This window comes from Strigops habroptila, chromosome 11, assembly GCF_004027225.2.
Source record: "Strigops habroptila isolate Jane chromosome 11, bStrHab1.2.pri, whole genome shotgun sequence".
Taxonomy (NCBI): domain Eukaryota; kingdom Metazoa; phylum Chordata; class Aves; order Psittaciformes; family Psittacidae; genus Strigops; species Strigops habroptila.
The window spans coordinates 332,136-359,854 of NC_046360.1; the positions used below are offsets into that span (position 1 = coordinate 332,136).

Below are 27,719 nucleotides of genomic sequence, written 5' to 3' on the forward strand. Positions count from 1 at the left end.
GAGCACACAGCAGTCTATGTAAGGAGTGCTAGTGTGCGTAAAGGAGAGGATCAGTGTGTACGCGTAGGATAGGGACATGTGTATTTAAAAGCAATGGGGACAGTGTGTTCCCTTGCTGTTGTGTATTTCAGAGCAGAGGCTTATTGATTCAGGTGCCTGAAATTGTGATGCTTTGAAGCAGAATTTCCTTTGGGAACAGTCGTGTGAAAGGGCAAAGGGGAGATGATTAAAATTGAAACCTTCAGACCCTGCTGAATTACTTATTTTCATTTGTTCAAATGACACTGTGTGACTGAAGGAACAAACATTCAGAGCTCCCCAAATCTACTGCAACCCCGTCTAGGATAGATTAGTGATAAGAGGCTGCAGGGTTAAAATGCTGCGTATGGTGTGAAATGCCTGCTGCTGGGACACTGTTTGCTGTGTATAAAGCGGATGTTCTTTTTGAAGATGTGGTGGCTGTTGGCTGCTTTTCCACTGGATTACTGTACCAAATCTCCCAGTTGTTATGAAATGCACAGTCACAAAATTACATGTCAACATTGTTGTTTGATATACCACTTTTCTGAGCTTTCCATCTCCCCAAAGGAAGATCTGTTGTGTGTGTGCCTAGGAACTGAATTGATATTTGCTGATACTAGCGCAGGACAGCAGTTGCTGTTCAGCTGGCAAGAAGGCAGCTTTTCTTGGTGAGCAAGCTTTTCCAGACAGTACGTTTTTCAGTTTTTTCTATTAAAAGGGTTTGGGGGGTTTATTCATGGAGATTTCTGACAGTGTAAGAATGCAAATACCAAGATGATCCTCAATAATTTCATCCTAGTCAGGTTTAAGAGGCTCCAGGTTCAAAGTAGCTGCCCTGAAGAGATTGTTAGAGCATTTCCTGGTGTATTAATGTGTGTTTGACTTATTTGCTGATGGCAGACTCTCGTGTGAAAGCTGTCTTGTGTCCCACTTCTGATGGGCTGTGTGTTTGCAGCTTTTCCACAGGAGCATAAATGTGCAAAATCTGTGTGTTTGGTCCCACAGAGGAATGACTCCAGCACGCTTACCAAATGATAATTTTGGTGTTGCATATAAAATTGGAACATCTGATAGTGAATGTCTTATGAGATATTTATAACAACTCTGTATTATTTTCCGTCTGCAGGAATCTGTGTTCATTCCTCACAGCTCCTGTGTCTTCCCTGTGTTTTTATGCCCAGAGACTGATTGGGAAAAGCTTGCAGATTGTACATTCCCTAATACATCGGTTGAGAAGTATCTCGTGGCAGTGAATCATTCCTAATGCTGCCATGCTGCTGCAGACCTCATTGCACAGTGTCATTAATTGTCAAAGAACTCCTTTAAAACCAAGCCAAGATTTTACAACGTGCAGTGGATCCAATCTTTATTACCCTGTTAATTATGTTGTACTTGCTAGCAAATGATTGTTCCTGCTTTTTTCTGTGAAGTGAAAGGAGTTGCAATAAAGAAGAGTGGGTTATTACCCTTGCCAGTAGCATGAGGATGAGCATTGTAATGTTGACGGCAATGTTAGCATCTGAGCACAGAGGGGGTCACTGCAACGACCTTCTGCTACCTGGGCGCCTGGACCGCAGTTCAGCTGAGGATTCAAATCTGGTGAGCGTGTGGCAGACCTCGCTCCCAGCAACATGCAGGCTCTTCATCTTCTTGACAAGAGGGAGCACATTCAACCCGTTTCTCATGCACGAGTCAGTGCTGCGCTTCCAGTGCGCGCCTTTGGCTGCGCAGAAACATAGAAAACAGAGGGGAAGAGGGGATGTGGCCGGAGGCGGCGGTGCCCTTCCTGGTGCTGGCTCCTGCAGGGTGTGCAGTGCTGCTCAGGGTGCATCGACCTGTGGGTACATCCTGCAGCAGGCGCAGGGTTGTCCTGCCTGTGGTCTCCGCTGGCAGTAAGCCCAGCAGAAATACAGCTTCTCTTAGTTTGGTCTTGGTGCTGTGCTGGGTTAGTTGTTTAGTTTTCTCTCAGCTTACAGACCAGAAGGAACAAGCGCTTGTGATCTGCTGCATAGGATGCAAACACAGCCCAGAGTACGCAGCTCACTGGTGAGAGGTCGTGCAGGAGGGGTCCCAGCATCTTCCTGGGAGTGGGAAACTGCCACCATTCCTCTCGCTCTGGTTTTTGTTTCTCTGTGTGGTGGATGTAATGCGCACTGAAGCCTGGAATTTCTCCTGTGAGGGAAGAGGCAGCAAGCAGAAATTTGTATTTATTATGCTAAAGGAAGACCCTGTTTTGTTAGTTGTTCAGCCCTGATTACATAGTCCGTGCTGGATCAGATGTGTGGTGTGATGTGCCTAAAATCTGACTCTAAAGAGTAAAAGGCTAGCGGGATCGATAGAAAGGAATTGAAAACAAACTGAGGAGCGTGTAAACCCTGAGGGATGCTGGGTCAAACAGCCCTTTGCATAATAGGAAATGCCAGAGTTTATTTATAGTGTGGTGGTTGACCCTGGCCTGACACTATGTGCCTGCCAAAGAGTTGGAAGAGTCCCTTTGGATCCTATGGTACAATCGTCTTTTTGTGAGACTGTTACATGGGAAGGTGCAGAGCATGGCTGAAATTTATAACCTGTGACTCTCTTCACTGAAAACTAATTTTCAAAGCAAATCTCTGTAAGGGGACTGAGTTGCTGTGATTTCTTGTGCAGTATAAATAACTTTCGGTTTACATCAAACAGAGCTGCCATTGCTCACTGATCTAATGGAAGCCATGGTAATTGCTTTTGCAGGTTCCATTTATAGATCAGACTTCTATGACTAAATTTAATTACTTACAGCTGAATCCAGTCAAAGTAATAAGTTCAAAATAACCCCTGTCATGTGCAGTGGAAGCAGCTTGTGCTCAGAAAAAGGCATTTCCTAATTGTTTCATTTTTCAATTAAGAGGAGAGTTTTCAGCTTCCACGTATTTATGGCCTGGTTAAATGAAGAAGGTACCTCTACAAATCTCTCATCATGGCTAGTAGCATTAGGTAGGAGACTCCTGTCTCCCGCTTTACAGCACTTGAAGCATTTCCTTACACATGGGTCTTGCATTATTTGCATAGAGTGGTCGATGTTCTCTGCCGATCTGCTCAGCTGCAATACAGAGAGAAGTGACTTGGCCAAGATCACACCAAGCCGGTAGCTGGTGAGATCCAACACTACTGTCTAAGCAAATGGTGTTTCCTGTGATTAACACTTGGTTGTCTGGGTCCCTAGTTGGGAAATACAGTTGCCTAATGTGGCAGAGGTGTCTCCAGCTGCTGAGGCAGGGTCTTGCTGTGCCTCCGTTTAAAGCAACTCTTGTCTCAGAGAAGCACTGGCTTTCAATCTCCCTAGAGTTCGTAGGCATCATTGGTACACCCCTCATCGCCAGCAGCTGTTGTAGCATAGAGGTGTGCATGGCTGTGCCACACAAGAAACACCAGTGTTAAAACTTTGAGACAAAATATGCAAGCAAATAAGGTAGTGCATGTTCTCGTTTCCAGGTTGAACTGAGTCACAACTAGTTGGAGTTGGGGCAGTGCTGTGAGGACTGTCACTGCATGCTTGGCCAGCTCTTGCCAGCAGCACATGCAGGTCTAGAGGGACCTTCTGTCAGCCCCAGTATGGTGGTTGTGATCTTGCATAGTGATTTCCTTGTTGACACGCGGCACCCTGATTAGAAGTACAGTTGAAGATGTGTGATGAGAAAGATTAGATGCCTTGAAAGATTGACATGTGAAGAGTGAAAAGCTTGGAATTACTTACTGAAGTGTTTAAGAGACCTAAAGAATGAGATTCTTGTTTTTTCACTTCATTATGCAAGAATTAAATAAAAGACTGCTTAACTGATCCACGACAAAAGCTGCTGCAGGACAGTCCAGGGACATGGTGACACGGGTGCAGTTGTGTCTCTGTTTCTGTGCTGGTGTGCTGACACTGACACAAAGCTGAGGCTTCTGATGTTAATATGATGTTAGCATGATTGATTGGCAGCTGGATGTCTTTCTATTACATATGCATGAATGCACACACAGGCACACTTAAGTGAATTTGATTTCTTCATTGCTTGTCTTTTGCCGTTGTCTGACACGTTGTCATTTAAATGACCAAATCTTTCCAGACTCTTAATTCTCACTTTACATTTCTTTTAAAAATGTTTCATCTCCTTTTTTAGCACCAGACATTGTTTGAATCCTCTCTGTATGGACTTACTGAAGATCACGGGTGCACAGTCCCACTCTACCAGTGATGTCATCCAGGAACCTCTGCATCATAGAAATGATAAGATTAAGAGAAACAATGGAAAGCATTTATTATCATCAAAGCCAAAATAACATGTGCACAGTGTAGTTGCATTACATTTTATTTTTTTCTCTTCAAATAATCTCATACTTTACAAAGCTAATGTAAGCCTTGGTGGAAAGGGGAATTCATTAGCGAGCGCTTGGCTGTTCTGCAGGGAATGCTGCAAGCACACAGCTCTGCTTCTGACACGCTGCTCTTTCCTCCCAGGGGAATAGCTCAGCTGAGAAGAACTCTTCTGTCATTTAAAGGATGAACCAGGAGGTAATTAGTCATGCCACCAGGTTTGTTAGTATTGATGAGGGCTGCTTCAGGACTGGAATATGTGGATGAGTCCTTGGTGGTTGAGAATTGACTTAAATCCTGCAAGCTTTGTTGTGTGTGTTAGGTGTCTGTGTATTCATACTATCTAAAGTAGATTTCTAGGAAAACAGATTTCCAGGACAAGATTGAGCTGTACTCTTTGATCCTATCACGGGCAGTTGAGCGTGGCAACTGGGGGATTTCCCTTGGAAATACAGGGGTTTGTCCCTGCTGTCATACAGTTACTGGTTAAACAGACCAGATGTGGATTGCTGGATGTGTGAGTACTGAAGAGGTGAACAAGTGGTGTCTGTCAGGTGCATGTCTGTGTGCAGTAGCTGCTGGCAGCACGTGGTGTGTGAACATGGTGGGTCCGCAAAAGGTTTGTCCATCGCTTCATGGATGTCTCTGTGGGGGCAGCTTGTGTCAGTGTGCAGCTGAGGACGGGCTCAGGAACAGGGCAGCAGACACTGCTTTGTGAAGCCCACAGAGAGCATTCCACTTTGAAAGAAGCAGATTCGTCATTCATATCGTCAGTCAGGTTTATTTTTCACCAAATACACTCACCTTCCTATTTAACCAGGCCAGTAAGTCACGTTGAGGGTGCGTGTGTCTTCAGCTCTATGAGAGTGAGTACTTTACAGCAGAAGGAGGGGACTGACTCTTTTGGCTTTGGCTTTGTGCCCTGTGCTGTGGCTGGTGCAGCTGCGAAGTGCCATACACCAGGGTGAGCCTCCAGGTTCGAGTTGGGTGAGCATGGCTCTGGGTGTCAGGGTGGTGGATGTCAGCCCAGCGCAGGTCACTTTCCTGCTTCTGCTGCTGAGGAGCAGCATCAAGGCAAGGAGCTGTTGGGTGGCACTGTGGGGCTGCTGGGTGAACGGGCTGAGGTTTCATCACCTCTTCCCTCTGGACCCTGGTCATTAATCTGTACAGACCCATTCAAGTGTCCTGGAGCGTGTTGGACCATCATTTGCTGTGAGTGAACAGCTGCTGACCCAGGGATAAATGATTCAGTGTGTCTTATTTGGGAACTCAAAGGCTTCCTGAGGAAACCTACAGAAGTGTATTATGTCTCTGACATTCTGAGGTTTCATTATTGTGTCTTCAATTATTCACCAAGGCTGCTCGTTCACCTTCTGGCACACTGATGGAGCTGCAGGCTGGTGGCAGGCAGCAGGCAGCGCTTGCCGCTCTTTGTTCTCCTGGCTTTTCCTTGGTACCTTGCGGAGGAAATTTTCCTGTTGCTTAGTGGCTTCAAGCTCTTGCCCAAGGTTATTCACATTGTTACAGCTCACACCAAGTGAAGAGGCCATCCCTGTGGAGGTTTTAGTACATGGTGGCGAATTTTAGAAAAGAGAGCCAACGTTAATATTATGAACTCAACACCAGATGAAGGGGAAATTTTTCCTGTGGATGCACAGAGAAATGCTTTCATTTCTCCTGGGATTCCTTAGGATGGAAAGTCTGAATAAGGGCTGGAGTCTCCATACCAATGCATGCGAAATGCCTCAGAGTTTAGAGTATTTTCTTCCAAGCCAGGACTTTATAGAAGTAATGGAGTTCACAGGATATGTGAGAAAGACCAGAACTTGTCTACGCAGATGCAGCTTTTGCTTTCTTCGTCATCACTTGGATAATTTCAGCCAAATGAAGAATGGAGAAAAAGTGGGGGGCGGGAACAGAGCCTGCCCTTTACTGGCTTGCCCTGAGCAGAGAGCTTGGGCATGGCTGTCATTGAAAAGCATGCAGCCTGCTAAATTCAGGTCTACTCAGTAGTAGAATGTTCTCTCCTGCTCACCGCAGTTATTTGAATTACGTACAGTTGTAATTTGAAGGTACAAGGTGTTGCAATAAGGATTTCCAGGTGATGCTGTCTGCCTTGAGAAAAAACAGCAGGGAGGGCCCCTGCCCTGAAAACCTGTTTGTATCCTCCATAGAGGAGACCTTACTTCTACGCTCTTGTTACTTCCTGCTGATGCTTTCAGGTTTGCAATACACACTCATTCAAGAAGTGGGGATAATAAGGAGCTTGCGAAGCAAGGTACTTCTGTGGGACTGAAATCTAGTGAGTTCAATAGCAAAGTTGGAAACACAAGCAATGCTCTTGCTATTCTCCTTGCCTGTAGGAATAGGTACTGCTAACTGGCATTTGTAATTTGGGCTGGTAATTTCTGAGATGTAGGAAGGTGAATGGCATTGTTTTGTGGTAGTTCAGAGGAGGCAAAGGAGTTGTTTTGTGTTCCTAGAGCACAGACCCTGTTAGCAAGGGACGCTGTCTTATTTACGAAGCTGAGCCTGGGGTGGGTGCTCTTCTGCTGCTCTGTTTCGTGCCTTCTCCAAAGGCACAAGTGGATCACTCTGGTGGGTGTTCGTTTCATCGCTGTTATAATCAGCAGCGTGAAACCTTTTGGGATCACCACGAAAACTAACTCTTCATGCTAGTTCCTGCTGTTGCAGGTCAGTGCTGATGTGTGGGAGAAATTGTAGTCCACAGCCTCTTAGCCATTCTGCCTTCAGCATGGTTTCTCTCTGTGAAGGAGTTTACGGTGTATTCAAGCACGAGAATTGCTGGTTTTGGACTTACCTGTTGCAGCCCCACTGAAGGATGACTCCTATTCTGGAGTCAGTCCACGTACTGTTCTAACAGCAAAACAGAGAAGTGGTAGGGCAGCTAAAATGAAGCAGATGTTTAGCAGGGAAGTAATTTACAATTGGCCAGTTTGATGGTACCTCTTGACCCTTACAGGGATGTTCAATAAAACTAGCAGTTTCCACAGCAACTACTAAATTACTTGGTGCTTCAGAGATCTGTGATAAAGGAGGTTGAGTCATTGTAAGGAAACATGGTGTGGCTGTTTCTCCCCTTTGCGTTACAAGAGTAATGATCTGGCAGAACTTGCTGCGTGTGACGCCCCTCCTGAAGAATTTTTCCCACGTTCACCTTGGCCAAAGAGATTTATACATTTAGTACTTGTGCAAATTCGATTTTTCCCATTTCCTCCATCATCAGCTTTGTCCTTCTTGGCAGGCGACGCTGGCTCAGGGTGGGACGGGACAGGGACGCTGAGCCAGGAGCCCATGTCTGCAGGAGATGCATGTGTGCTGGCTTCTCTGTCACAGCCCCTCCTGGGCACCAGGTGCGTCTCTAGGGAGTGTGGAGCAGCTCCAGCATCCCGCGGGCTGCACTGCAGCCGCCTGGGCACGGGCACGTTACAACTCGCCATTATCCAGTGCCTTTACTGCTATTTACTGCTTTTTGTCCTCTATTTTGACAGCTCTTGGAAACTGTACTGTTCAGATTTTTTTCTTCTTCACTTACTTCTATTCTGAGATAGGGGCGTAGCTTGAGATCAAGGCAGCTTTTAGAATGGACCCCTGGAGCTGTATGGAAGGGAAATGGCTTCAGAGTTTGTTTACCACAAAGCCCAGCATAATCCTGGGGGCTCTCAAGGTGCCTCCAAGCACACTTGCACCTCTGGGTATTTGGTTGTGTGCAGAGCTGTCGTTTCAGTGCAGTGTGTCTCGCACAGGGAAAACTGCCTGTGTTAAAATCCTCCACTGCCTGTTTAAGAATACTGTGGTGCACTAATTCTTTGGACATGCAAATTGCTGTTTACATTTGATGCTGATCAAAGTTTATCTGACTCCCAGTAGTTACGGAGGGTTTGAGTCATTTGGATAAAATGCCTTGGTCCCTCTGGATCCCATCCTTCCCTTCAGCATGTCAGCCCCACCACCATAACATGGATCTTTGAATTATCCCTGCTGCTGGATTTGCCTCACCACTGTGGGCTGACCAGATGCTTTAATGTCTCATTTCTGGATTTTATGGTGGGTTTTCAGTGGGATCCACGAAGCTTGCAGAGCCTGCAAGATGGAGAAATGCGAAGGGGGGCGGTCATTTGAGCTGCTGCTCGGATGAGTAATTCAAAGTGAGACAATGAAACTGTGCTGGAACACTCAAGCTGAATAGCAGGAAGAGTTCTGGTGGTGGATGTCTTCCAGTTTAAGACATGATTTTTATTATTCCCTCTTTTCCCTTTGTACTGCTTTTTAATTTGTTTTTGCTTTTAAGGGTATAAGAACAAATAGTACCACATGTCTGTATATTCTTGAGCTCTACAAAGGTTCTCAACACTTTCAGCGTTGTTAGAATTGGGAGAATTGTGTGCACATGTACACTGGCAGTTAAATACCAAATGTTAATACAATTTAAGTCATAGTACAGTGCTGAAACTAAGCAAAGCACGCAAGGTAATATGGTGTTAAAAACAGTCCTGCTTCTGCCCCAGACCTCACTGAGAAGCAGCCTACAGGTGTCATCTAACCCATTTATTATAAGTTTTGTGTAATTTTGTATCTACAAAATCTCCAATTCTATCTTACCAGTATTGGTGTTACTTCTGAGCAGGGTGAAAAGTGACTTATCTTTTCTTTTGCAATTTCTAAAACTAGTTGTTCAGCCAGAAATTGGGCAAAACTTTGTCCCTGTTGACTTGTGGAGGGATTCTAGAGGATGCTGCACATACATCTGTGCCCAACAGCTTTAAACACAAGAGGCTGCTGGTGCTTTCCCTGTAATGAATTTGAGCATCGGCAGGTTGGTGGTTACTTGTCCAGAGCACTTCACTCATGGCTGTTCTTGCTATTCAGTAAGACTTAAGAGTTGTATGTGATAAAGATAGGAAGCTTGTTACCACTGCCTGCTGTGGAAGGTGGGGGTGCTCTCGGAGAGGGGATCTGGGTTGGAGCTGCTGTTTCTAGAGCGAGCCTGAAGCGGACAAGAACAGAGCAACAGCAACCAGCTATGTGGAAAGCTGGGCTGTTAACTTGGACTAAGCACAGATTTGACTCTTTACTGCCGATGATTCCGTTTCATTCAGGTGAGCAAGCGATCCTTGCAGAGTCTCTACTGGAAGTCATGGATGCACAGTTAATAAGAGTAATTAAATGCTCTTTGGATAAAACAAGGCATGATGCCCCCATCCTGTTTTCCTGTATAGGCAATGGGGAGTAGAGGAAATTTCCATTTCCAAGTAGTGTGGCTCCTGTAGGAGACACCCTGGGAGTGGATGGAAGGTGGAGAAGCTGTGTTGCAGAGACAGAGACCTGTCAGGGCTCTGCTTGTTCTCTGGAGCAGGGTAACAGCAGCGGTTCAGGTGCCTGCCCAGTGTACGGGCTGCAAAGGAAGATTGTTTCCCAGGATGCTACCTTAGCTTTGGGAAGTGGGAGCTCAGTTCCTCTGGACAGCAGGCAGTATTTATGCATGTGCTGCATGTGTTCTGAATTAAAGCGCATTCTTCCCTCTCCTCGCATTCCTGAAATCCCACAGCAGAGATTTGTCCTCTGTTTTTCTCTACAATTTGGCTGTAAAGCAGTTACAAGGGGAGAGGAAAGATTCAACCTGATCCTTGGCCCCAGGCAGCGGTAGTGGCTGTTCCCACATTTCCCTCCTTTTTGGTGGCGGTGCCGCTTGCCCCGTCCCACGCAGCAGCGGGGTCCGTCTGTGTGGGACGTTCTGCAGGCTCAGAACAGGCTGGTGAAATGCTTCATAGGTCACTCATGCTATTTTTGGCATCATCTCCTGATCTGGCAAACCAAGGGAGCATTGCGGAAAAAGTGTTTTCCCTGTGTTTGCCTTTTCTGTCCAGATAGTGGCTGTCCAGGGTCCGAAGCTGACGTGAATATAAAAGTGTTTTGGATTTCCTCTCCTGTGTACAATGGGAGCCTTTGTCTAAGGCTAGGAGTTTTTTTTTCAGGTTTTCCATGTTTGTTTGGCAGTAATTTTCTGCTCCAGGTTCTTCTGATGCAGTTCCAGTTCTGTTCCTCTGCCCCCATTATGCAGTTGCAAGTTGGGCAGCAATTCATGACGTAAATGAGCCTCTGAGCATGAAGATTGCTGACAGCGTTAAGGGATGAGCCCCAGCACGGCAGTGAGGTTGCTGTGTGCAGTGGCAGAGGGTTGTGCAGAGCAGGGAGGAGGCGCGGGAGCCCCAGGACCCTCGGCCGCTGGAGATCCTGGGACAGGTCTGTGTCACCACGTTCCTTGCGGGCAGCCTGTAGTCTGTGCGTCCTGAGGCAGCCGGGCGGCAGGACAGATAATCCCCCAGTTTGAGCTGTTCTAAAGCATTTCTAAACAGCACACCATCCTGCTCAGTGAAGAGTAACAATATGGGCTACTGTTAGAAAAATGCTTATACCCTGGAACTAAAGCATATTCCAGAAACATGAGCTCATGCTTCAGACTTACAAGAGACTGTGGTAAGACAGGACTGAACTCCTGTGGCTGCTGCTTGCCTCTAACTCTTGCAAGCTTTGCATATGAGGTCTGAACGATTCATTGCTATGGATTCTACTGGGGAAAATGGTATGAGCTCCAAGAGTTGTACCAGAGCCTGCTGCAGATGCCAGTTCAGAATGAGTGTTTGCCTAGATTCCTGGGCCAGAAAATTAAAGGATATTTTGATACTTACCCGATAAGAAAAGCATTGAGTTGTCTTGGGCTTCCTTTACTGGGCTTGTTTTTATTTAGCAGAATCCTGGGAAATAAAGAGGTCGCATTCATATTCATATGTGCTCTTGTTTTGTATTAATTATAAACCAATTATTATTGCTCTGCCTAAATCAGCTTTTGCATATTGATATTAGAAGGGTTAATGTCAGAGCCCCTCTTGATATTGGCCACTTCAATGATGGCATTTACAGTCTAATCCTGCTTCAGATTGTGCGTGAAAATCTAATATTCAGGGTCTTTGCAGTTATCCAGATGTGATGTCAGATGATGAGCATTAAAAACCTAACAAGTGCGTTTGTGTTTGCATTGCCTGGACGCTGCAGCAGTCAGTCCAGTGTGAGCTCCTACTAGGACAGAAATTCTCCTTGTGCATTAAATGGGCTGTAATAAACACAGATGAAAAATACCAGCCTGTGCAGAAGCTGCACTGTCAATAAATTGAGCAGAACAAATAGGACTCGTGCTTAGAATTGTAGAGCGACGTTCTGCCCGGGTGGGCAGGAGCTGGCTGCTGCAGCCCCGCCACCGGCCGCCTCTGCCGAATAGCAGCGGCCCTTGAGGAGAGTCTTGCTCCGTGTTCTTCTTGTTCTGTCCATACAATTCTTGTAAAATTAAATTGAAGGTAGAGAAAAGCACCAAAATCTATGTTCCTGCCAGGAGAACACGTCACATGCTGAAAAGCATGGGACAGAAAGACAGGTCTGAAAAAGTGGGGGGAGCCCGTGAAACCTGAATGAGGCGGGACGAGCTGGTGGCTTTGTATGGGTCCTGATGCAGCTCTGCATCGCTGGCACTTTTTGCCTGGGCTCGTGTGTGAGCAGCCTTGTTTCAGGGCCAGTTTTCTGCATGGCTTTGAGGTCCCATGCCAAATATTTTTTGCCAGTTAATTAGAATAACTTATTTTTGCTTCCAGAATATCAGCTGTGCTTTCTGTGGTGTTATAGATAAAAAGCACTAATTATTCCCTACCCTCCATCCCAGGCCATCTCCACTTGGCTGTATGAAATCTGTAATCTGGCTGCAGTGAGGGTAGGCGTCCATGGAGTAAAACATGACTGACTCTATGAGAGGGCCTGTGGTCTCATTTCCCAGAGCTCAAGGTCCATGGGCACACAAGATTACTCACAACCTCTGTAATGTAATATTGGTGACTCGATAAGATCAGGTGTTTGGTAGAGCTGCCTCTTACCCTTCAGTGCTGTCCCCTTCCCAAAGGTGCCTGCTGGCAGTGCCCATCGCTGCTGTCCCTGCTCACCGCAGGGGCTGGCAGTGGACAGGTCCATCAGGAGATGCAGAGAGCAGCACCCACTCTGGCTGGGGCTGGGGCAGGGCTGTTAACACATGGCACACAGTGAACCGGGAGGCAGGACAGCGGGGCACATGCTCAACCATGCTGACACGAGGAGAAAATAGCTCCCATTGAGGGAGATGCATCTAGTGCCACGTGTCAGCTGAGAGCGAGACTGTCTGTCTGCACAGTGCCTTGCTCCTGGGAGGTGTGATGTGGAGATTGAAAAACTGAAGGAGGTGGTTCCAGCTCTCTGTGTTACATGGAGGATGCAGAGAGCCACAGGTTAGGAAACACCTGCTGTTCGTCTGTCTTGTCCTTAGCAAAATATCATTCTCTTGTGGCTTTAATCTTCTTAAAAGGAATCACTAGTTCTTTCTTACCTGGGGTCACTGGAAAATGAACATAACTTTTGCTGTGGAGTGAGTTCTCCCCTATCTTAACATGTTGTGATTTTAACTGTGAAGTTCACTGTGATGTGGGAAGGTCCTTCATGTGTCAGGACTGGAAAGCTGCTCCATGTCTCATTGCTTCAGCTGCAGCTGCTGGCTGCCTGCCTTTCCTCTTCCTCTCCTCTTCTAAGGGGTGATTCTCACTGTTTCCTCTTTGCAGATCTTTCCCTTCATAGTGTCTTCATTCCAATGCTAAACTAACTTGTGTATGCCTCTTGGGGAGGAAATAGGTGATGTGAATGCTCATTACTTATTTTGTTAAAGGTCTCTGGGGAACACAATGTGTGGAGAGTGTTCTGTATACACTGGAAACTGGAGGAGAAAGGAAGGAAGGGATTATGCAGGAAAAAGTTGGCTAAAATCTTTCTTTCAGTTACAATTAACAGGTTTTTCTTTTGGGCTCTGAATGGTGTGTTTGTATTCAAATTAAGTGGTTTCCAGGGGGCACTTCCAGGAATAGATGTGGGGAGGGCATAAAAACGCTTTCCGGAGCGGATGTTGGAGGTGCCCGGTACGGAGCCGTGTGCTGCTTGTGAGCCTCATCCCTGTCCTGTTTTCTTCTGCCACCTGGAGCCCGTGGTGCCCCTCGGGATGCAGAGGTCAGGGGATGCAGTCTGTGGTGTTGCACCTGTGGTGTGTTTTCTTCTCCTGCGACCTGACGTTCACTTGGAGCTCTGAGGTCTGGAAGTAGGGCAGAGGCTTCGCCTGTGTTTTGTTTAGCTTGCCTTTTCTCTGTTTTCCTCACAGGGGCCATTTTCCTTAATGGGAGACATGAATGTGGACTGTTGCCGTGCCTGTAGGTGATGAGTATCACACTTCTTGTCCTACAGCCCTGTGTTTATAGGATGGGAAGTGAAAGAATTGCACTACGTGGTCCCTCTGAACCTTGGAAACAGAAGCCTTAGTATTCCTGTCTCGTGTAGGCTGTGGGAGGCTTGTCTGCATGGCCTGCAGCATCCCTCTCCCTCCCGTCTTTCCCTGGGGCCCTGCGTGCAAGCTACTGTTGGGTGCTAGGCTCTGCTGACTTTGGTACTGGTGGGTGCTGTCTGTCCTGGCAGTGTGCACTTGGAGGGAGGAGGTGGCAGGTTCTCCCTTCCTGCAGAGCAGGAGATGTGGGGCGCCTGCACGCAGTACGACATTCCCTTGCTGCCTGCTGTGTGTATGTGCTCTCATCCTTGGTAACTGAACCAGTCAGGCATGCTTGTTCTCGGCCAGCCTCATTGGCTGGAAAGGTCCCCATCAGAGGAGTGCTGTGTCAAACGGCCTCTGTCATCAGGCGTTAAAGAAAGTAATTAGATGATAATTCTGGGGAAAAAATGGTGTAAAAGTGTACACCATAATTTAGGTGACAGCTCACTTGCTGCTGGGTGGCCTCATGCTTGGTGGCCACTGCACATTGTTCTTTGTATTTTCTTTGATTTAAAGCTTCATGCTAGTAATCTAATTAACATTGAATTGGGTTTCCAGTACAGTAGCTTGTTTGGTTCAATAAAAACACATTTATACTAAAGGTTAATGAAAAGTATTTTGCTTTCATCTAATTCGTTATGGGTGGTTCTACAATCAAGGTTTACTAATGGAAAGAGATTAAATATTCATGTCGATAAATTTCTCATGTCATTTCTGATTTTCCTTAATCTCTGCCTCCCTGGATTGGATTCCAAAAGTGCCTGAAAGCTCTGATGAAATACCAGTTTGGATATTAATTGGAGATTTATTCTGTTTACGTAAACAGACTTCCACAGATGTATAGTTAATGTATCTTGAGCAGGTTTCTGTTACAGATGGGGGGAGAGTGATCAAGTCTCATCCATGAAAGCAGTACTAGGAGCCACTCTGGAGGAGCAGCTTTATGTTTATAAAGCACTTCTAATGAAACGCAAATACTGTTTTATCTTCTGACAGCTTTGTTTGTGCTCTTGAAATAGCTTTGAGTGAACCTGAGGTGCAGCAAAGTTTGCATCAGAAAGGTATTAGCCATGAAGAGAAAACCTGAACAATGGGCATCAAAGGTGCTTGAAGAGTCAAGACCTCTGTACTACATAGTGTCTCCATTAGGGGAATATGTGTGGGGAAAGAAGGTTTAGCTTCTGTCTGGATCTTTGCGTCGTTCATTGCGTTTCATTGCAACTTGAGCTTTCAGTACATTTTGATCTCTGCTAGTACTAGATGTTTATATTGGACTTATTGGCATAATTGATGAGAAAGGAAGCAGGTTATTTGTATGCTGTGTGAGCCAAGAGAGCGGAAGTGGAGGTCTCGAGAATGAGCATTTGGTTATAAGTAGTTAAGAATAAGTAATTGGCCAAGTCCAAGGGGAAAGCTTTGCCTTAATAGTAATTGCCACCTCTGGCCTCCAGAGCAGTTCGAGGCCCTGCAGAGGGTGAGAACGTCATTGCGCCGACGGGGAGTGTCTGGGTGCCACTCACACACCAGGCACTGCTGTTAGGGTATTCTCTTTTCATTATAGCCAGCATGACCGAAGGAGCCAGAACGTGCCCGTGTATCCCTGGCATCCACCAGCACATGGGCACGGGCACTGCTGGTATTTGTGACTTCTACCAGTGAAGTGATTGGCATTCTTTCTTCCCTTTGTCTTTTCAGGCATACTTCCGACAGGGTGTAGCCCTTCAGTATCTCGGGCGTCATGCGGATGCACTGGCAGCATTTGCATCAGGACTGGCTCAGGATCCCAAGAGTCTTCAGCTTCTGGTTGGCATGGTCGAGGCTGCCATGAAATCTCCCATGAGAGGTAAGCACCTGGGGATCTTCTCAAGGATGGCAATCATCTGCTGAGGTACTTAGAGGTGGTAGTTTCAGTCCATCACTGACTCTGCCAGCACTTGACAGGGGGAGAACCTGGAAGCCTGAAGGGAAACATTTCAGGATTTGGCTTCTCTGCTGAGAAAGGAGCCTGAAGTTGGAGGAGGAGCAATGAATACTCTTCCAATGCAGACAGCAAGATGGTGATACCCAGCTCCAAAGACTGCTGTTGTGCAGCAGTTCCAGTGAAGTCCTCCCTCATTTGTCTTTTGCCCAGTATCAGTGCAGATAAGAGAGCTGCGTACTGCTGTGGCCCTGGCTTTATTGTTGCTTGGAACAGCTTCCCATGGTGTTCTGGCGCTTGACCATTTGGAATAGGGAGTCTTAAATGCTCTAGGTCAGTGTTTGCCCAGAAGAGCACATCAGCAGCTTTCCCATGGCACTAATGTCTCTCTAAACACAGTGTTCCAAAAGGCGAAAAAGCCTGCTTGGCTAATTCACTGATACTCAGGAAGTGTTGAAATCGCAGAGACCTTGAAGCCGTATTAGCTGTGCAGCACCTCTCTTTCATAATGTCCCCATTTCCAGGCCTTTCCTCTCTAGAGGAAGGAGGTAGTCTCTTTCCTCTGTTTCTCTGCTGCTCTGTTTCTCTTGCAGGCTTTGTGTTGCAATGTCCTAGTGGTATTTCCCAGGAGGGAATGTGGCAGTTCTCACCCTCAGCAGATGCTGCTGGGAGCCCCAGGGTGCAGGAGCCAAGAAATGCTGAAATGAAAAAACATCCCCGTTGATGGTTTTTTTTTTTTTTTTTTTTTGGGGGGTGGAGGGGGGTTTGGTTTTTTTTCCCCACAGTGTTTTTCTCCATCCTCTAATATGAATTCATCTGGAAGCTTCTGTCCTATATAGCAGTTACCTTGTGAAGCTAATTTCATTTTATACCTAAAGGTACTGTGACTGCTGCTTAGAATGCAGGTGATATGATATTTCTGTGTAAGCATCCCCAAATCTGGCTGTTGTAGGTAGTCCGGCAGGTCTGGTGCTGTTGTTGTCAGGAGCACCATCTCCTGCAGAAGGAGCAGCTCGGCTCTGTGGTTCCTGTCACCTCTCTTGGTGCATGGTGGTGCTGTGCTTCTGCTGTCTGGACAGGCGCAGATTTTGCAGACATGCAGCTGTAAGTCTGTGCTGCAGGAGCAGACACTGCAGCACATTTACTGCTGGTGGCCCATTTCCAGTTTCCTACAAAACTCTTTAGTGTTCTCTGAATTCTTTCTGCCATTACGCCAGTCTTCAGAGCTTGGTATGAGACTGCTCTGCATGTTTGTGCTGTCATCCAGGGAAAGCGTCAGCTTGCTACTTGATGTTATCCTGATGTATTAGGTGTTAGATGATGCATTTGAGCCCTGAGTTTCTGTAATCTTGGTTTGATTTGGGCAATCTGGCCCCTAATTCGCGTTGCCATTTGGTTCCCAAAAAGCACAGAGGAGTTGTGAAGGTGATTTCTAGATAAAAGTAACATGGTTTGTTGAGTAACTAACCTTCGTTTCTCTGTGTCAGAGTCCCTGGAGCCCACCTATCAGCAGCTGCAGAAGATGAAGCTGGACAAGAGCCCCTTTGTTGTGGTGTCTGTGATCGGCCAGGAGCTTCTGACAGCAGGCCACCACGGGGCCTCGGTGGTGGTGCTGGAGGCTGCCCTGAAGATCGGCACCTGCAGCCTAAAGCTGCGGGGATCGGTGTTCTCCGCACTGAGCAGTGCGTACTGGTCCCTCGGGAACACGGAGAAAAGCACTGGATACATGCAGCAGGACTTGGATGTAGCCAAGACTTTAGGTAAGAGTTCTCCTTTCACTCACCTGAGTGCTGGGTTGCTACAGGTGGAACAGATCTGTGTTAATGGTTGGCATCTCTATAATACTCAGGTGTCTGTGGGATTTCTCAAGCCACTAAATGAAATCTGAAGTGGGAATGTGCAGGCTACAGGCTTGTTCATCCCTGTTTACCGTGTGTGTGAAAGGCAGATGATCAATGAATGTGCTGAGGTTTTTCAGGGTCTTGGAATTCTCTGGTGTCAGGTATGTGGGAACTGGCCTTGTCCCCTCTGTAAACTTGGACTCAAAACCTTAAATGAGTCTTAAATGTAGCAGTCTGTTTTCAAGAGCTCGATGGAAAAAGGTTCTTGGTCTGAGCTTCTGAGGCAGTTTCCAGGGAAGGAACAAATCAGGAGTGAGATGATGGATGAACAGGAGGGTTTAAGAGAGAAACAAACTGGAAAACTTCCTCTCATGTACGGTATGTCCTGCACAGCACATAGCTTTCAAGCTTTCTGGATGCTGTAGAGAGAAGGCAGTGTGTGAGACAGAGGTGAAGACAGTTCTTGAGGACTCCAGCCAGGAGAGTTCACTGAAAGTATAGGGGCTACTTTCAGTGTCCTGATGACAGCAATAGGTCAAGAGCTGAGCTGAGGCTGAGCTGAGCTGTGCTGCAGAACTGCTTTCTGGAGAAAGCTGATGTGCTCTTTGCTTGTTTGAAGCCTGGGCCACTGACTGACTTGCACAAACAAATAGCTAATGTCAAGCAAGGAATAAACATGGAAGGATGGGAAATTGCCAAGTGTTAGGCCAAAGAAAGAAGCTGTTAAAACAACTCTAAAAATAAGGTTGGTGGCTATTGTAGAAGTTTCTGAAGGCCAGCAAAGAGGAGAGTTCGGGCTGTGTATTAAACATAAGGATGAGTTTGTTCTGATGCTGGTTCTCCCACTGGAGCATCACTTGCACAGTGTGTTCCATGCCCTGTTAGCTAACCTTTGCTTTGTTTGCATGTGACCCAGGTGACCAGACGGGAGAATGCCGAGCTCACGGAAATCTGGGCTCCGCATTCTTCTCCAAAGGAAATTACCGGGAAGCCCTCACTAACCACAGACATCAGCTGGTGCTCGCCATGAAACTCAAGGACAGAGAGGTAGGAAGCTTATTAACTAGACCCAATTGGGAGTCAGTACCGTGTGGTTTTCTGGAGAGATAGAAACATGTCAAGAGGCCTTGTCTGTCTGACGCTTTTTATTCTGGGAATTTGGAAGCTGCATGATTTCTCTTCTGGTTGTTCACTCGCCTCTTGTTAAGGAAATGGTTTGCACCAGTAGATACAGTATGTGATGCAGGTGGCAGGATGCTCGGTTTGTCCTTTGGCCTCTTCCTATCTCTAGTCTCTGTGGGGCTCTGAGCAGGTTGTTCTTCTCTCTCTCCCTTCCTGTCCATTTTGCCCACACAGTCTTTGGGGTCTGAGGGCAGAGGCTGCTGCTGAGTAGGTGTCAATGCAGCATCTCTGCAGTTGGGCCTTGGCTGTCATCAGCCCCTGTTTTCCCTGTGATATGGCTGCTACCAGTTCAAACTCTATTAGGGTGCACCCTGTGTTGTACCTTTTCCAGACTAGCCATGAGCTATCTTCCTGTCTCAAATGGTCACATAAAATACAGTTTGTTTAAAAAGCAGTGAAAAGGAAAAGAATCCTGAAAATGCAATGTTGTGTGAGGTGTAGGGGATGCTCGGACTGGATCCAATTTGCCTTGACCCTTTGCCATGCAGCTCTTGGTGTGCTGGGCTCCCTGCCAGGCCAGGGAAGCGTGCTGAATGGACTGAAGAGTCTGTCCTAAGAGGGTCCTACTGAAAGTTTATTGTAAGGACAGAATCATAATTTTAGTGCAAGTTGCAGATACAGAAGCTATACCCTGCCCCCCCTCCAGTGGATTCCCTCTGCTGTGAATGGGAAATGGCTTGTGGGTTGTGTGGCTGGTGAAGAGAGTGGATAGAGGCAGCAGGGCAGGTGTGAATTCGTGTGAACACAGGGAGTTCTGGGGAGAGCTGGAAACTGAGGGAGATCAGTTTCCATCTGAGAAGTCATTGGAAAGATCCATTTGAATTAGCTAAGTGCTTTACTGAAGTGTTTTAAGTTAAATATCAAGTAAGCCTTGGAGAAATGCATGTTTCAGTAGGTTGTGGAAGCCTTTGACAGGGAAGGGACCTGCTGGGCATTTCCATGGTTATTTTACCAGCTGGAAAACCTCCTGAATCACTCCTGATTTCCTTGTTTGTGTTCCTGCAGAGCAGAAAAGCTGTTACTCACTATTGTTTTTATAGTGCTCTTGGTTGGGGTCCCTGTTCAATCAGGCTGCATAGCTGCTACTCCTCCATGGTGTTTCTTGAAGCTGCAGATTCCTGTTGTGGGAGGGGGCTGAAGGAGGTGGCAGGAACGTCGCTGTGTGCCCAGAGCCCCTGGGCTGCCCTGGGACATGAGGGCTACTGCGTTCCACTGGCTTCAGGCACAGGTCAGCACAGATCCCCACGGTCCATCTGGGAGGAATCCAGGGAATGAAGCCTAATCTTGATAGTTCTTAGCTTATGACACATCTGGGCACATAATTAGCAGTTATTGACAACAAATGACTACTCGGTGTAGCAGGAAAGCTGAGCTCCTTGGATATCCTGTAGGATGTAACTACAGGAAATTAATTTGGCGCTTTCTGATGACATCATCCTGACCACAGAGCTTCCTCTGCACAAAAAGCTGTTTTTCTTGGCCTCCTTTGCAGACATTTTTATAATGCAAATGTTATAAAGTTGCAGTAGTGCTGATGTGAATTCCACAGGAAGGATTTGGTGTGTCACTATAATGAAGTAATTGTTTTACCTCCGACTGTAGGGAGGCTGGTGCAGAGGTAGAACGTGCTCCTTTGTGTGGGACACGGCTGCTCTCAGAGGCAGTGCCAGGTTCGGAGCCTGCTGAGGCAAATGTTTGCACCAAGGGCTTCTGCTGGATTGCGTTGCCCATAACTAAGGAGGAAGGTGCAGAGGGTCTGTCCTCCCCAAACCTGGTGAAGGGAAGCTGTCAGTAGAGTGGCAATCACACAGGCTGCTCCATGGACTGAAGATGTCAATTGCTTTTCTCCCCTGGTGCAGGGAGCCTGCGCAGCTCCTGTGACAGGCACCGTGTCGCACTGAGCACAGTCCTGTGTGCGGAGAGGTCACCTGCTCTGCACAGGCACACCCTGGGGATCTCCACAGCCTGGTTTGTGGTACTTGTGCCCAGAGAGAGAACGGAGCAGAAGCAGCTGGGATTTGGCATCCTCTAGAGTCTCTAAAAGAGACCTTGGAGTATTGACATACATGTGGTTTTGGTCTACGTAGACGAGAGACTGGTTCTTAGCAGGATGCTGTAATGGGCACCGTGAAGTAGCCATCTCCAGTGTCACTCCAATGCTTTCCATCAGTGTTAGTTGAAGGGTTGGATTTTTTGACCAGCCGCAGTTGCTGGTCGAGAAATTCAGATGAGCTAATTCTGTGAGATTGTTTCTGAAAGAATTAGCAGACTTAAAAGTACCATTGATTCAAGAGAAATCAGAAGGGGCTTTGTCTGTCTTTCTGTGCATTCTTTGGTTCCTGTGGAGCTTTGCAGGTGGTCACTGTGGTCAGTAGGATACCATCCTGAAAAGGATGACAGAAGCGAGGTGCAGTAGAAGAGAGGAAGGTAGGCAGGACCATTTAGAAGGACCATCGCCTCTCTTCTGATGGAGGTGAGTTTGGCTGCAGTTGCAGAGGAAATAGCAGCACAGTTTGGTAGTCTGTCATTTCTCTGTGAAGATTAAGCAGAACAGATTTCAGCGTGGGCTGTCTTGGCCTGCTGCAGGCCCTGGGAATGTACTCAGGTTGAGAATCCTGATGAATTCTATGCTGCTGCTCTCACAACGATGTCTCCTGGTCTGGATGAAGTGATGTTGATGTGGATATACCCATCCATGCCTCTGGTGGCAGGGTGGGCATTGCTGAACTGTGTCTGTACAGCACTAGGCAGGCAGCACAGTTTGGCCATCCCTTCCTGGGTAGATGCTGTGCGGCTCTTGTGACACAGAGCGAGCACGAGGACTGGGGGCTGGTAGCACCATGGCTCTGTGCGTGTGTGCATTGGGGAGCTTGTCTTGCACAGCTCCATTAGCACTAGCTCCAACTAAGACCCACTTAATTTGTGCACATGCTTGGGCTGGTGGGGCCTCAAGATGCAGGCTTGTTCTTTCCTTTCTTGTTCAGAGCCAGCATAACGATTGATGCAGCATGTTGTGTCAGTACTGTATTTTTGAAGCAATTACTTTGTTTTTAGCATCAGGTAACCTTATCTTCTGAAAGCCAAAGGTAATCCATGTAGCGTGTGTTGATGCTGCATCGCAACCTGTGATTTAGACGAGGGTAATGCAACTGATGAGCTATGCCGGTGTGAGAGACTAGAGTCAAAAGTAAATGTGAAAGCTTGCCTGTAACCCTAGTCTCCTGTGTCCCCATTCCTCCACATCTCTAGCTGCTCTGCAAGCAATACAAGAGAATTCTTGCATTACAAATTCCGTAAGGTCAGAGTGCCCAGGCACAGCTAACGGTGGTGATCTCTCAGGATAGTTTGGAGTGGCTCTTCTTGATGACCTGTGTTCCTTCCAAAGCATTTCATTTGGATCAGTACTAATCGAGGGAGTGTTTTGAATCTGTGAGGACTGACAAGCAGAAAGAGAAAGGGAAAGGAAGGCTGTGGAGCCCCTCCTGAGGTTCAGTCCAAACCCTCACGTAGGCTGTGCTTGAATCCTGTCCTGCAAGAGGCCACTGACACCGCAGGGACCCTGCAGTGTAATAGCTCTCTCCTGGGCTGTCAGACGCCTTCTATTACAGCCCCGTGTGCAAAAATAGCAGAGCAGTGAGGCAAAATCATAAACTAACCATAGTAAAATGAGTGCTTGTGTGAAAGCGCGTTGCCAGTGCTGACCTTGGGGGCAGGCCGATCCTGGCAGGCAGCCGGTGGGTGCTGGCAGCTCCTGTGTGTCAGCCAGCATGTCAGGAGCTCGGCCGGGCTGTTGGGAGCAGATGCAGCATCCCTCTTCCCCAGGGGCATGAGCAGAAGGTGCTGGGTGAGGAAGAGGATTGTTTGTGCCCCTGCACTCTCCTGGGGCTGGCGTGAAGATGCAGCTGAACAACTCGAGTCTGTTTGCTGCTTCCCTTTCTCAGGGAGCGGGGCCATGGGAAGGGCAGGGGACAGGCTGACAGGCTGTGTCAGTGCCAGCCTGCCGCTGCATTGACTCCAGGTGCCCAGCAGCTTGCAGCAATCTTTCTTGGCCTGGTTTGAAGGGATTTCTGCCCCCACCTTCCCTCTAGAAGCAGCTGTTGCTGGAAGGAGGAGATGCAGAGCTGGCCCCAGGGCTCAGTGCCCTCTTCTAACTCACTGTTTGTTTCTCTGGCCAGTGGCTGCTGCTCTTGGGTATCTCCATGAGCGTACGTGGCTCAGAGAACTGTCTGCAGCAGGGGGGAATGCTCAGTAACAGCACTGATGAACTGGATTTTACTGCCTCGATGGTTTTTAAAACAATTGCAAATGTAAGGCAGAGCTCATGTTTGCAGCTGGAGCAGGTCTTTTTCAGCGAGTTGACGATTTGCAGGAAAAGGGGATGATGATGGTGGTAATTAGAAGTGGGTGGTTAAGTGGCATACAGGAAAGGTGTCTATTAAGCAGGCTTTCATGGATGTTCTGTGTCACCTTGTTTTTGCGCATATCTCTGGAAGTCCTTGTGTGACAGGGGAAATACCAGAATACAGAAAATCCCATTATAAAGAGAAGCTGTGGGCTTGAGGCTAGGAGACTCCAGAGGCCAGTGAGGTGCTGCCCTGTGTCCTGCAGAGAGAGCATTGCCATGGAGTGACTGCCGAGAGGCCTTTGCTGGCAGCAGGGGATGGTCCCGGTGCAGGGGATTTGGGGGTAACCGGCTGCTGTGCACCTCTGGAGGAGCAGTGCTGGTGAAACATGGCTGCTGTGATGGACAGAATGAGTGTCTGGCTGTGGTTGGGATGTGCAGGCTTTGCAGCTGTCTGAGCACACTTGGGTGCAGCTCAGCTGCTGGTGGTTATTTCAGTTTGCAATTCTGGTAGTTTCTCCCAGTCCCCTTTAAAGCATGTCTGAGCCAGCACTGAAACACAGCATAAAGCTCCACATTTTGTAAACTACAGCTACTTACTGTCAGGCTGTGCAAGTCAAAGATTGAATTTCACTTTCTTATTTCCAGAAGGAGATGCAGAAGGAAAGTTAGATCATTCCTTTCTACTGGAATCTGTAAACTCTGTAAAGCCAAGGTTTTCTGCCCTTTCCTGAAGGGACGGGGAAATGCTTTCCAGGTGTCCTTCCTGCTGTGCTTTGTCTGTACAAGCCGCATCTTCAGTAAATAGCAGAGCTGTAAGTATTTAGCCTTTTGCCTGACCTCCTTGTGTGCCTTATGGTACAGGGCAAGAGGGTTGTTTTGGTTTGTTTGTTCGTGTTCCTTGGCAGTCATTTTAGAATCCGTATTCTGCTGAGTTAGGTGAGGCAAAAGGCTGGGCTGCAGTCTGAGTGAGGAGGGGCACAGCTGCCCTAAAGGAGCGACTCTGCCTTCTTCATTCTTCCTAAGACAGGACGTATGGGGTGCTCGGTGTGCACTGAGCTGCGGCAGTTCCGGCTCTGCTCCTGCTGGAGCAAGGTGTGCGTGCCCTTGGCTGAACTTCCTGATGAATGGCACAGGAGCCTCGGTGGCCGCCTGCTGCATCCCTGCCTGGCCGGAGCGATTTCTGTGCTTGGACGTGCTGGCAGCCACGAGGCTCCTGCCAGCGGTGGAATTACAACTGTTTGCACTTTGGTTGCGAGGGTCCCTGTGCTTGCAGTTGTGCTGCAGATTTGGCTGGAAGCATGGATCTCTGCAGCCCTTCTTCTCTGGAGAAGCCATCATAGGGCATGTTGGTGCAGAGTGAGCTCATCAGAACATGTGTGGCTGATTAGCTGTGGGTTGGGTTCCCCTCCTGGTTCCCTTGTCAGGCATCCAGAGTCCTTCCACAGCTGTGTAGACTTCCCCTGTCACTGAGGTGAAGCTGGAGTAGCAGCATCACAGCTTTTCTCAACGAGTGCCAGTGCCTGACCTCTCAGCAGGATGTGAGCTCAGAGCAGCATCCTCAGTCCCATTGTGAGGAGGGGGCCGTGCACCGTGCTCTGGGACACGGAGGGGTCTCATGTCCCTTAGCACAGGCAGAGATGGCACCCTGGTGTGTGCCAGGCCCCAGGAGACGTGTGGCTGAGCAGGAGCTGGTCAGGCTGTGTGATGAGGTCCTGGGAAAAGTATCTTCCTGACTTGATGCTGGTGACAGGTTCCACACCTGTACCAAAAGCCCGGACTAGGTTAGTGTACATCCGCAGCAGTGACCTCGGCTCGGGCTTCGTGAGACACAGCTTAAGACAGGCCAGAGCCCTGCAGCCTTGTGGGCTGGCCTGTTACTGCCCCATTCCACTTCCCAGTCACAGCCCGAGCTTAATGTGAGTGAAACATTGTGCATGTGTGTGATTTTTCTTACAATTGTTGATGGCTTTTAAGAGAATTGGAGAAACGTGTGCAGAAAGGTGAAGACTCCTGTGTTAGCAAACATGCGCTTGCATCATCTCATTTATAGTAGGTTCAGATTTCTGTGGCACGTCTTTGGGAAAACAGAAAGCCTACCCAGACCTTCCATACTGTGTAGTGAAACAGCATCTTAACTGCTACCAAGAAACCTCTCCTGTTGACCCTTCTGCTCATGTATCCTTAGTTACTTGGATGCACAGCAGTGGGCTGGGTGCTGCTCCTATTCCATGCAGAATTTAGCTTTGCATGGTTTATCATCCATAGCAGTGGTCCTTTCCCATTGCATTCAAGTGGCTGAAAGCCACTTGAATTGTAAACTACAATTTCTCATAGGACCAACCCTGTCTCTTTCTCGCTGAAAATCCTGCAGTTACCCTCCCCTGGTCACTTGCTGCCTCTCTGTGCTTCAGTATCAGCAGTCCCAGGTGGAGTGCTGCTCATCAGGTGGATTCATCAGCTGCAGCCTCTCTGTCTGTGGCCATGGGAAGGGCTGCCCAGCGCCGGGGCTGCCAGCTTGTCCGAACAGGAACAGTCTGGGAATCTTATACTGCAGTTATTTTGTTATGTTTGCAAACAGTCTGGAAAATGAGGACAGGATATAAATACCTCACAAATGAGAACTGGAAAGAGTCTTCAGGCTAAAGTAATTTGTCATGCGTGAACACATTGACTAAGATGTCAGAAACAGGCTATGGAAGCAAAAGTAGGGAAGTAGTACTACTTGCTGCATTAAGTGACAGAGCTTTGCAGAGATTGAGCAGGGAAGGTGTTTGTTCTCTGCTTCTCTGTTTTCTGTCCCTTCTCCTCTCCTGCAGTGAAGCCACTGCTTCAAAATAATTCATTATATAGCTGTCTGCCAGAAGTGGATTATCTGCTGCCTGTAGCAACACGAACAGAAAGACTAAGAGGAGAATATGCCTTATTCCTTATAGCTTTGTCACAGCTGTCTGGAGTTCCAGAAGTAAGGAACAGACTGAGGGCTTTGCTAATTGGTAATCTGTATTGGTGGTTAATGCAGCCACTGCTAGTGGAGGAGTAGGAATGACAAGTTTAGGCTGCGTGACTCCTGCTACTGTATGAGACAACAAATAGCTTTCACTTGAGCTTTTCAAGAGAAGAGACTGGGAACAACGTGAGAGCTTTTGTTAAGAACATAGTGTCTCTGTTACTGGTACCACAAGAGCATCAAGAGGCTACAGCCTGTTGCATAAATCCTGTGCACGTGTATCACAAAGACGGTGACTCTGCAGGAGTGTCCTGTTCTTGTGTCAGAACCCCCAGTATCATCTCAGGAAGATCAAGCAATGATCCTTTTCCATTGCATTCAGGTGGCTTCCCAACGGGTGGCTGACGTGGTGGAGGGTCCAACAGGACCCCAGGGGTCAGCCAGGAGGCTGAGCTGGAGGAGGGCTCCCAGCTTTCTGAGGGGGCGTTTGCAGATCCTGGTCCATGTCTTCTGGAATCATTGCTGGTTTTGCGCTAGGCTTGAGTGGGATCTGATTTATAGAACTGAAGCCTCAATTCTGGTCACTTGCAAGGAGGACCTGGCTGAGCAGATCGGGCAGTGCAGGAGCGCTGAATCCCTCTGTGAGGACTTCTGAGGAAGGTTGTGCAGCAGCCAGTGCGGAGTTAGGTGAGCCTGGGGCAGATGAGTTTTACAGGACAGAAGCCTCATTTTTGCCCCTGCTGCCCTTGAAGTCTAAGGTTCTGCAGGTGTTGTGGTTTCAGCTTAATGAGAACTTGTGGGAGATCTGTCTCAGTCTGCAGAATTTTTGCAGCATTCTTCAATTCACCAAAGTTCAGTCTTTGCTCCAGATGTTTGGCTCTGTTGGGTGTACAGTGTTACAGACATGCACTTGCCAGTTCATACTGCTCCTATGTAGACTTAAACTTAAAACTGCTGGTCTTTGAGGGGCCTCTGATTAACCCCTGGGACTCAGCAGCCTGACTGTGATGCAGGTATAGGTTGAAACCCTTATTAAAAAGCATGTTTCTATCCTTTATCTCACTAGTTTCAGCCTCTGGTTGCAGATGGTAGCCTTGCTTCATGAGGGATCCGGGGCAAGCTCCCCATGCCAGGGGGAAGGTGTGCTTTCCTGGAGGAAGGCCGAGCTGCTGAGAGAACCCTTGCCATGTGAGGTCATTTGAGGATTCTGGGTCTTGCGGGGCACTATCGCTGCATTACATCTTAGCCTGAGTTACCTCTGGCTGAGAGGGTAAGTTCAGCGATGTGAGCAACCATAGTGCTTGAGCATTGAGTAGCTGGATTTATATAAGAGACCATGAATCCTTTGCCTTTCTCCTGTCTTTAGCAGCTCTTTTTGGACAAAGTCAGCCTGACTGGATTCATACAGGTTTGTCCGGTTCAAATGTGATAGGATTAAGCAGAATGAAGGGAAGTCGGGCCAGTGCAGGAAATTTGGGAATGCACTAAAAAAGCCATATGCTTTGTTTTGTTTGGACTTGTGACTCAAAAGGGAAATGTAATACTTCCTGAGGATCTCCTTTAAATGTCCCCACTTGACCTCCACAGCACACAAGTTTTAGCTGAAGGAAACGTAGTCTTCTGGTTTTACTTACCTCTCACAGTGTCTCCAGGGTCCAGACTCTGCTGAGGCCTGTACCTGATCACAGCAGAACAAATGAGGCAGAAAACGTGTAAGGGCTGCAACTCG

At 47.7% G+C, this 27,719-nt stretch overlaps 1 protein-coding gene across 3 annotated transcripts in view; it reads left to right on the forward strand.

The window, feature by feature from the left end:
• Positions 1-27,719, forward strand: part of TTC28 (tetratricopeptide repeat domain 28) — a 124,322-nt gene that overhangs the window by 54,462 nt on the left and 42,141 nt on the right. For all 3 annotated transcript variants that reach the window (XM_030502127.1, XM_030502128.1, XM_030502130.1), the window contains 3 exons: positions 15,453-15,600; positions 17,163-17,435; positions 18,433-18,563. In XM_030502127.1, the coding sequence (XP_030357987.1) occupies positions 15,453-15,600; positions 17,163-17,435; positions 18,433-18,563 (552 nt within the window). The remainder of the gene's footprint in view (positions 1-15,452; positions 15,601-17,162; positions 17,436-18,432; positions 18,564-27,719) is intronic.